General features: G+C 46.5%; 1 protein-coding gene across 1 annotated transcript; it reads left to right on the top strand.

Annotated features, from left to right (window-relative positions):
- The first annotated feature begins 2629 nt into the window (after positions 1-2629).
- On the top strand, positions 2630-3394 carry LOC136153559 (melanoma-associated antigen 10-like). Its single transcript, XM_065915500.1, has one exon. It carries the CDS (start codon positions 2630-2632, stop codon positions 3392-3394), a length of 765 nt encoding a protein of 254 aa, XP_065771572.1.
- Positions 3395-10782: the final 7388 nt, after the last annotated feature.

Below are 10782 nucleotides of genomic sequence, written 5' to 3'. Positions count from 1 at the left end.
ATCTGGCTACCCTCAGTCCTCCCTCAGGGTTCTCACCTTGATTTCCAGGAGTACCTAGTCTCTGTCCTCTCCCCACCTGCTCCTCACACCAGGTCCCCTGTATCACAGAGCTGGATGTCAGGAACTCAGGACAGACCTAGTGTGCTCTTCTCACCCCGAGAGCTCCCAGGGCCGATGGCAGGGGCAGGGAACTGTGGGTTCCATCATTCTTATCTTGGGATTCCTTGAGTTTTCACTTGCGGTCCCATCAGCCTTCCCTCAGAGACCTCACCTTATCTCCAGGTATGACTTCAGATTCTCTCCTCTCCCCTACTAACGCACCAAACCTTATACCAGGAACCCAGTCTTTCTGAAATGCAGATGTCAGAAAGTCATCTCTGTATACTAGGACACCAGTCTGAAATCTGTATATTAGGAAGTCAGCCCCCATACCAGGTCCCCAGTCTCTCTGAGACCCAGTCAGGAAATCCAGCATACGTTCATCCACCCAATGTCCTCCCAGAGCCCACTCTGCTCTGGGGTCCAGGCTCCCCTCTGTCCTTCCTCAGTGTCCTCACCTTGACTCTCAAAAGAAAGAAGACCTTTCCCACTGCCCATCTGAGGCCCTGCCCCTTCTAACAATTGCCTAATATTTCTGAGACACAGATGTGGAAATCAGAAGAGGCTGCCAAGCGCTCATCCCACCACCAGGGTGGCCCAGGGCTGACAGCAGGGTCAGGAATCTGTGGGGTTCCTACATCCTCCCTCAGGAACCTCATCTTGAGCCCTGGCAGATCTGGGCATGTCCCTTGTGTTGATCAGAGACGGGACCCTCACATCAAATCTCAGGGAGCACAGGGGGTGGATGAGCACATGCTGCAATTCCTGACATCTGGGTCTCAGAGAAACTGGGGACCTGGGAAAGGGGGTGTAGCCTCAAGTGAGCAGAGGGAAGAAGCCCAGCTCCTCCAGGGTTTCAATGTGAGGACCCTGATGGACGACTGAGGGGACCCTGGACCCAAATCAGAGGAGACCTCAGAAAATCCTGGAGCTGCTGTTGGTCCTTGCCCGATCTGGGATACGATGAGCCCAAAGTGCATGGTCTCCTTCCTGACATCCCGGTCTATGACTGGGGACCTCACATATGGGGCGGGGCCTCAGGGGGGCCGAGTCCCAGGTCCTGCAGGGTTGAAGACCTTGAGGACCCTGAAGAGGGCCTAGAGGACCCTGAACCCCTAATCAGAGGAGACCTCAGAGAAGCGCATCTCTGTTGTCAGTCCAGGGCAACCGTGGGGGCAGGATGAGCGCCACAGGCATGAGCTGACTTCCTGACATCCGGGTCTTCAGGAGACTGGGGTCCTGGTATAAGGGGCGGGGCTTCAGTTGCGGAGAGGCGAGAATCCAGGTCCTGCGCGGAGGCAAGGTGAGGTTCTTGAAGGAGGACTCTTAAGTAACCTGGGTGAGGACCTAAGGAACCCCACAGATCCCCTTCCCTGTAGTCGATCCTGGGAGCCCTTGGGGTGAGAAGAGCACACTAGGTCTGTCTGACTTCCTCACATGCGGGTCTCAGAGGGACTGGAGGCCTTGTGAAAGTGGCGGGGTCTCAAAATGGCGGACGGGACAAACGCGAGTCCTGCCTGGAGTCTAGGCTCCATGTGAGGAAGGATTGACGTGGTTCGAACCCAACATGGAGGGATCTTGACCCTTGCAAGAGGGTCTTGCAGGGCCCAGAGTGGGATGAGCAGGGTGAGCAGTTTCTTGACCGCTGGCTTAGGGAACTCGGGAGGTGAGGTTTTACGGGCAGAGTTGGAGGCTTCACGTTGGCAGGGGCTGAACTCCCCAAACCCAAGGTTGGACTGAGCAGAGCCCCGCCCCTGTGGCGAGTGCTTGGAGGCCAGGCAGGACGTGAGGAGGAGCTGGGGACCGAGCATCTCCCCAACCTAGGACCCGCGCGAGACCCTGGACAGGTGCAGCCGCATGTGGGGCCCCTCAGTGCTTTCTGTTCAGGCTTGTGTCTTGTTTTGAGTTTCCTTCTACTCCTCCAAAGGGGTAGGTCCAGGTCATGCCAGGGGAAAGGTGAGCATTACAAGGTATCCACAACACAACTGGGTGTAATCCGAGAGTCCGTCCCCACCTACCAGCACAGAAGGCCCAGGGCTGTGTCACAGTATAGCCCTTAGATGTCAACTCCATTTCTCTCCCAGGAGCTCCAGGAACCAGGAGGCGAAGGCAGAGGTCTGAAGCCTGTGTCCTGAGTTCAGACAGGCAGTATCAGGAATCAAGGTGAGAGGGTGACCTGAAGTGAACCAGAGGCTCCCTATCCCAGAACATAGGGGGGCCCCAGAAGGCCCAATTCCTCCCACATTTTTGGACCTGGAAATCTCGGGCTGTGCTGGCGACTTGCTTGGGAGCCACCTCCGTTCCTCCTTCGGGTAGCCAGGGGTTGGCCTCCCAGGAGGAGCACTCCTGTGAGGTCTGAGAGTACCCCTCAACCGGAGATCTGTAAGTGGCCTGTGTTGTACCATCCAGGATGCGTTTCTTAGCCCAGGTTGCTCACACCTCCTCTCTCCCAGAGGCCCTTGGTCCCCATCTGTACCTCTGCCTCACTTCCGTGTTTTGTTTGACCTCAGGCATTGTGCTCGTGGTTGAGATGAGTGAGTTCAGCAAACCCGAAGAAGGCCTTCAGGACCCAGGCGAGGACCAGGGCCCTGTCGAGGTGCCGCTCTTGGAGGCTGAGGTGGGGGAGTCCGCATCCCACTTGGCCTCCTATCCCCCAGCATCCTCCTCCGCTCCTGTGGAGGCCTTGCCCCAAATAATTCTGCAAAGGATGATAGGTAAACTGATGAAGTTCCTGCTCCTCAAGTATCGAGCCAAGGAGCTGACCTCCCAGGCGGAAATGCTGAATGAGGTCCTCAGGGATAACCAGGAGCACTTCCCGGTGGTCTTCAGGGAAGTCTCCGTGTGCCTGCAGCTGTTGTTAGGCGTGGATGTGGAAGAGGTGGACCCAGCGGAGCACACCTACATCTTGGTCCCCATCCTGGGCCTCACTTGCGATGAGATGCTGAGCGATGGGGTGGGTCTGCCCAAGGCCGGCTTCCTGGTGCTGGTCCTCAGCATGATCATGCGGTTTGGAGACCCGGCCCCTGAGGAGGCAGTCTGGGGAGCACTCAGCAGGATGGGGATGTATGTTGGGAGTGAGCACTGTGTCTTTGGGGAGCCCAGGGAGCTTCTGACCCAAGTGTGGGTGCGGGAGGGATACCTGCGGTACGAGCAGGTGCCTGACAGCCACCCTGCTCGCTATGAGTTCCTGTGGGGTCCCCGGGCCTATGTGGAGACCAGCAAGTGGCAAGTCATGGCATTTATGCTCACGGTCAACCCAAGGGCTTTGAGGGCCTTCCCATTCCTGTCTGCATAAGATGCGAGGGAGGAGGAATAGGGGGCCTGGGACAGAGCAGCAGCCAGGTTGTTCCTTCTCTCTGTGGTTAAATAGGGGGTAGTCAGCTTTCTAAATTGTGAGGGCCCGAGCTAGAAGGGGGAACCAGTTTGTAGCATCTTTTGGTTCCTGTTCTCTATGATGACATGGGGATTCATCTCTGTTTTCTTTAGAAATTTTTCAAAGTTTGGTTTCAAAGAAGGCTAAAGAAACTTCCATATCTTAACTTTGTGAATGATATTGATCCGAGTGTATTTGATGTTACACAGTTCAAAAACAAGAGTTTTGCTGTTTTCTAAAAGAGATTGGATAGTCTTCCATTTTGTTTTGTGGTCCTGAACAGAATGCAATGGAATCGAAATTAGAAATGTTTGAAAATGTGAACTTCTCTAGCAATAGTTTTGTATGGAGAAGAGTTGGATAATAAAAGTACTCATAGTGAATTCATGCTTATGGCCTTCTTGTCTGTCATTTACAATAACTAAATGATCTCAGTTAATTGAATTTTCCTGGATTATTAAAGAAAGTAGCAGACAATCTGAGACCCCTCCTCATTGGCTCAGTTATTCCAAAGACGTGTACAGATTCTCTGCTCCGTGAAAGGCCATGTTAACAGTGGGGACACTAAGAGTAGCAGGACACCCCCACACTTACATCAATGGTCCAGGATCTGCAGTAACATGAGGTTTGTCTTGGGGATGAGCGGAATCTCTGAAATGGATCTTTGCTGTGAGGTGTCCTTTTGCTTCTTGGATAAACCCCAGAGAATTCTCTTTCTAGGACAGGCAGGAAGGGGTCCTGGCTCTTGTCCCATAGCTGTTGACCACAGGGATGAAATAGGTGTTTTCTATCCACCATCTGCTTGGAATCCTAGGAAATCTGAATCTTGCTCTTTGATATATGGCCTAGTATTCCCTGTGCTAGCTTTCATGTCTCTGCCTTGGGAAGCTGATTAGCAAGAACATTGAAATAACAGTGTCTTTGGTCATCTGGACTTTATGATTTTCACTTGTGAGCATGGTCTAGATTTCATTTGGATGAAATGAGTAAAGAGAAGCTGCAAAAGTGGACAGGACCTGCTGTGTGACAAGAATCCTGTGATCTTTGAGTGAGCTGTGCCCAGCTGGACACACTACTCTCCACTCCGAAACACAGACAAACACCGAAATTGATATATATTCTCCGGGAGGAAAACACAGAATAGCAATTCTGAGGGGTTTTCTATTCCATTTCTAACTAAGCTGCCAATTCTCTGAGGTGTCCTGAAAACAAAAACATTTTCCAGAAGAGAGAGGGACAGAGTCTGAGATGCGAATAACATGAGAAATAAGTAGTAGCCAGTAAAGGTGCAACATCCAGCAACATCCCCAGATTCAGGCAGGTTCAGAAGTGTGGAGGCAGCAGAGACCCAGGTTAAGGCTGTGCCTGGCATGAAAAGGCAGGAGCGACTTCCGGGCCTAAGGAGGTGGTGAGGTCACTGCAGTGGGGGTGTGGATGGGTGCAGGGGGTTGAAGGGGCAGCTCTCCATGCTGAGTGTCAGAGAACAACAGGAACAATAGATGTGATTCTGGCCACATACAAGGTAGCAGCCACATAGTCAGTGGACACTTGGAAAAGGTGGAAAATGTCAAGACCCATGTGACCTGCTCAGACTCTCCTCCCCAAAACAAAAGAGATTTTTAACTGCTGCTCTTTGTGGAGCATCTGCTAGGCAGTGTGGAATTGGAGAGATGTCAGGTGTTCAGTCACCTCTTGTCTTCCTCTCTCACTGCACACATGGGGACATGACCCTGCCAGGCCTCTTCATTTAGGAAGGGTCATATGATGACCCAGGGCCAGTGAATTTTGACCAGAAGCATTTTGTCAACAACCATTTGTTCTGAAAGGACATGGGCACCTGGGGGTTAATCCTCAAGTCAGGACAACACACAGACATAGACCACTCCAAGTGTGGTTTCTCTTCCAGTGACTCAAACCCCTCACCTCTGACACTTGAGAGAGGCTGCCCCACAGGGAACTGGCTTCAGGAATTCCAGCCACCCCCACCAAAGACCCACAGCCTGCCCCCGCCCCCCACGAGCTGCACTGTCAGCCCCCTTGGGGCTGTGATCAGTCTCCATCAGGAGGGCAGCAGCCAGCTGCCAAAGTCCCCTGTTGGGGGCATCCTCCTGGTGGCGCCCAGCCCCGAGGCCTCCCCACCACTGCTGCCCACAGCGCCCCCTCTCTGCCAGAACCTTCTCTTGGGTTTTGTCCTGCTTCCCTGCCCCCCCCCCCATCTCCCAGCCCCAAGGAGAGTGGATTAGGCCCTGGTCCTGATGACCTCATGTGTGTAACTTTATTTGGAAATCCCAGAGCAGCATCACCTTCCACTGTGCTTCAGGTGGAGCCAGCAGGTCTTGATGCAGCCCCTGGGCAAGACTCCTCGTGGGAGGTCAGTAGTAGTCATTGCCATGGAATTGCAGGGCACATCTCTAAGGTCCTGAGGTGTATCAGACCATTCATTCCCTGTGGAATCCCTGTGGAGTGTGTTGGAGGAAACTCAGGGTCTTGTGAATGTGACTGTGAGGTCCTGGCTTTTGAGCCTGAGTGTGAGAGGCAGAGGGCTGTCTGGTCAGCCACCGGCATAGCTAGCTAGGACTTTGGTGTCCCCAGTCGGGCTGTTTGAGCAGAGGAAAAGCTCTAGCAGATGGCTGGGATGATGCTACTCTAGGCGCCAGAGGTCCCAGACTCCAATGAGGATTCAGAAAGGAGCCAGGTAGGAGAGGAATCTGGGGCCCACGGGTGCAGGCTGCATAGAGGGTCAACAGCCTCAGAGACATGGAAGCAGCAAGCCCCTGGAGATCCCATCAGACTTGCCTGGGACTGGCCGGAAGAGGGAGGGGGAGCAGGTGCCACTGTTGGTGAGCTGCCGCTCTGGCCTCCATGAGGACGTCTGTGCTCTGGGGCCAAGGCTGGGACCACAGTCCCAGGGGGCACTTCAGGATGTGTATGTGGCAGCTCTCATGGCAGGTACTCCTCATGCTCCTTATGGGATATGACTGTTAGGTGTGGTTGGGTTCTTGCTCTGGGTACATAAGAACCTGAGTCCTTTGATTGCGAGGTGGCCCAAACTCGCCCTCACACCCACCGACTTATCTGGAGGTCAGTTCCAGGATCCAGGATCTTCTGCAGCAGCGGCTGTGTGGACACACACCACCCTGTTCCCAAGCTGATCTTTCCCAGGGCATCACAGATTGGACAAGCACCTCCCTTGGGTAAAGGATTCTCAGTGAGTGTTCTGCTCCTCTGAGAAGTCCCTGTGTTTCCTCATGGCTTCCCTGGAGGCTCAGTGTTAAAGACTCTGCCTGCAATGTGGGAGATGCAACTTCGATCCCTGGGTGGGAAGATACTCTAGATGAGGAAAAGGTATCCCACTCCTCTATTCTTGCCTGGGAAATCCCATGGACATAGGAGACGGGGGTGGGGGGAGTGTGCCACAGTCCATGGTGTCACAAAGAGTCAGACACGAGCACTCACATGTATGCACAGCTAAAGGTTTGCTTTGGACCCTTGTATTCAAGGCAAGACATTGACACCTGCCTGGATCTTGACAGACCTCTGTAGCAAATAACACTGGCAGACGTCTTAAAGTGATTTTTCAGCAAGTATGGGGTTCCAGGTCTCCACCTGCTCTTGGTTGGTGGCTTTTGCCGTATCCAGGCAAAACATCTATGAGGTTGGATTAGGGCAGTGTTTGTGGGACTTGAGAAAAAAGTGGATCCAGAGATGTTTCTGGAAGAGGCCCGGTTTTAGTATATTATATGGGATTGGAGGTTAAGGGAGGAAAAGTTGAAGCTAATATAGCAAGGGTTGTTTCATACTTACAGGTTCCATGTGCTTGTGTTTGGTTTCCTTTCTATGTCCTTTTTTAACATACTCAGCATGTTGTGCCCAAAGTTTCCTTGCCTTTTTTATTTTGAAAATAGTCTTTATTTTCACCTTTTCCTTTGTAACGCTTTTAACCCTTGTAACCCATTATGACTTGAAAAAAAAAATTGTGAGAAAAGCAGAAATCTCTTATGGCCATCACCCAGTCTCCCCTATTCCTAATGTCTTACAGTAATATGATACATTTATTACAATTAATGAGGAAATATTGCATTGTTTATTATTATTATAACAATTTATTTATATTTATATATATAAATATATATATATATTTTTATTTTTCTATAATATAATATATAATATATATAATATAATGTATAAAAATATAATTTATATTTTTATATGTTTATTATATAATATATTTATATATTAAATATTACATATTTATATATTATAATATTATCTATATTAAATTATTTTATATAATATATAATATATGTAATATGTATAATATAATATAATATATAATAAATACATATTTATATATATTTATAATCATTATATATTTATAATAATATATATGTAAATATAAATAAATTTATATTTATAAATAATTATTTATAATAATAATTATTAATTATTATTGCATTATTTATGATCAACTAAAGCCCATGTTTTACTCAGACTTCTATAGATTTTACCCATTCCCAGAACCTGCGAAGGAAAATACCCTAACATTTACTTGTAATGTCTCCTTGGGTTCCTTTTAGCTTTAACATTTCTTTGCTTTGGATGGTCTTGACAGTTTTGAGGCGTACTTGGCAGATGTTACTTACCATGTCCCTTGACTGGTATTTGTCTGATATTTTACTTGTGACTAGCCTGGGATTACAAGTTTGGGGAAGGAATTTTACAGATGTAAAATCCTATTCTCATCACATTTTATCAAGTCTTTATACTATTAGCATAATTGATCACTGATGATGCTCTCCTTGATCATGTGGCTGAGGTAGTGCTTGTCATGTGTCTATGTGATAAAGTAATTGTTTTATGCCCCCTTTCTATCCTGTCCTATTTGGAAGAAAGTCACGATGTGCAGTCCATGCCTCAGGGGTGGGGAGTTATGCTCCCCTTTCTACAAGTGGGAGTGTCTGCATAAACTGGAATATTTCTGTGTGGAACACTTGCCTATGCTTGTTTGTGTAATTAAGAAATTATTTCTGTTTCTCAATATGGAATCATGGTATCTTTATTACACCTTGGGTTACAATCCAATAGAACTTTATATATTTTTATTTTCAAATTGTTCTCGGATTGGCCTTTAGGAACTCTTCCTGTCACTCCCTTTGTATATACCTTTGTCATACGCCTGGAAATGTTGCTTCGTCTTTTGAAAATTTTTTGAGCATTTCTTTTTCTCTTTTTTATTTTCACACTGTACAAGATGCTCCAGGCTCATTTTCCATATTTCCTGTCCCAATTCTAGAATCATCAATTTTTTCATGGAGCCCTTGTTCCTTTAATTATCGAATGGTATTGACAAAACTAGATCTGTGCCCTAAGTGTGCTCATTGGTACTGAAGGGTCATTGCTTCTGGGCACCCGTTGGTAGACAGGGCAAAGAATTATAGGTGTACATCTTAACCTGTGCTTTTTTATATATCTAGAAATATTTTAGATGGTAATGATTTCACGGGGATGACACCAAAAGCACAGGCAAAAAAAGGAAAAACATTGATAAATAGGACCTCATCAAAAAAAAACACAAAAAAGTCTGTGCATCAAAGAACACAATCAAGGAAGCTACCATATGATCCAACAATTCCACTTCTGAGTGTATATTCAAAAGGAAATGAAAAAGGATATCGAAAATATATCTTCACTCCTACATTTATCGCATCATTGTTCACAATAGCCAAAATATGGATACAACCTAAGCGTCGGTTAGTGGATGAATGGATAAAGAAGATGCAACATATTCAGGATATAGCCATGTGAGAGAAGGAGATCCTGCCATTTGCAACAACTTGGAAGAAGCTTGAAGGCATTATTCTAAGTAAAATAAGTGAGACAGAAAACGATAAGTATGGTTTGTTATCATTTACATGTGGAATCTGAAAAGGACAAACGGGGACTTCCCTGGCAGTCCAGTGGCTAAGACTCTGCACTTCAAATGCAGGAAACATGGATTTGATCCCTGGTTAGGGAGCTAAGATCCCACACTGTTGTGCTATTGTTGTATTATCTAACTGCTTAGTCATCTAGGCGGATCCATTCAAGGGAAGTACCCAACAGAGGAAACTAAATACCACTCAATCTGTGTGAGAGGACCAGAAGGAGAGTCTCTTGGTAGCAGAGAGTGAGGGCAGATAGTGGGCATGATCAAATATGAGCAAGGAATTCCAGCAAGTTGTAGGAACTCCTGAGTTCAACCTGAGCTGTGCATGCAGGAATCTCACCAGAGACAGAATATCAAAAGCATGGAGAACTGAACCATTGCCCTAGGGGCAGCCTGGGCCCTGCGTGATTCACAAATACTGTGGATCTAGATATATCACTGCATCAACCACAGCAAAATGCACGTTTATTTCAAGCACGTGGGAAACATTCATCAAGATAGAATCCTATATCCTCTAAACCAACTAAAAAAAAATTTAAATGATGCAGAGTATATTCTCTGACAAGAAAAGAATCAAACTAGTAGTGAAACAATATGGAAGGAGAAGAAAAGTCTCAAAACACTTGGAAATTAAAGAACCATCCCAGGTAAAAGAGAGATTCTCAAGGGAATAGAAACTGCACTGGAATGAATGAAAATGAAAAGGCAATATATTGGAATTTATGGGGTGCATCCAAGTCAGTGTTAACAGGGAAAACTATAGCATTTAATGTTTAGATTAAAAAAGAAGAAAGACCTCAATCAATAATCTATGTTTTCACGTTACCTTAGAGAAAGAAAAGAAAACTATACCTAAAGCAATCTGCAAACAAACAATCCAAAACAGAAGAGAAAAAAAAATTGAAATCAAAAATAAAGAAAAACAATCATGGTAAAAAAACTGGTTCATTGAAAAGATCAACCAAATTGATAAAACTCTAGCCAGATAAACAAAATAAAAAAAGTAAAGACAAATGCCTAATATCAGAAATGAAATATTATCACTACAATTCTACAAGCCCCACACTAAAGATGTTGGAAGGATAAAAAGGAAACACTAAGAACAAATCTATTTACAGTACATAAATTCAAGAACTTAAGTGGAATTTTAAAATTCCTCAAAATCCAGAAACTACCCAACTCACCCCTGATGAAATGTATAACCTTTATGGTACTACAACTGTTAGATATCACATGGATACTTGATACCAACTATGGATATCACATTTTAAAATTTTCTAAGAAGAAAATCTTTAGAACCTCAGAAATCTCAAAAAACTCAAACAAATATTCAGAACCAACTTTATCAGAACTCTGAAGAATTGTCAAAAGTTTGCAGCAGCTA

This window comes from Muntiacus reevesi, chromosome X (genome assembly GCF_963930625.1).
Source record: "Muntiacus reevesi chromosome X, mMunRee1.1, whole genome shotgun sequence".
In the NCBI taxonomy this organism is placed as follows: Eukaryota; Metazoa; Chordata; class Mammalia; order Artiodactyla; family Cervidae; genus Muntiacus; species Muntiacus reevesi.
This window is presented reverse-complemented; position numbering and strand designations above follow the sequence as displayed.

Excerpts from the sequence above, each read along its gene's own strand:
- LOC136153559 (XM_065915500.1), top strand. The coding sequence starts at position 2,630 with ATGAGTGAGTTCAGCAAACCCGAAGAAGGCCTTCAGGACCCAGGCGAG.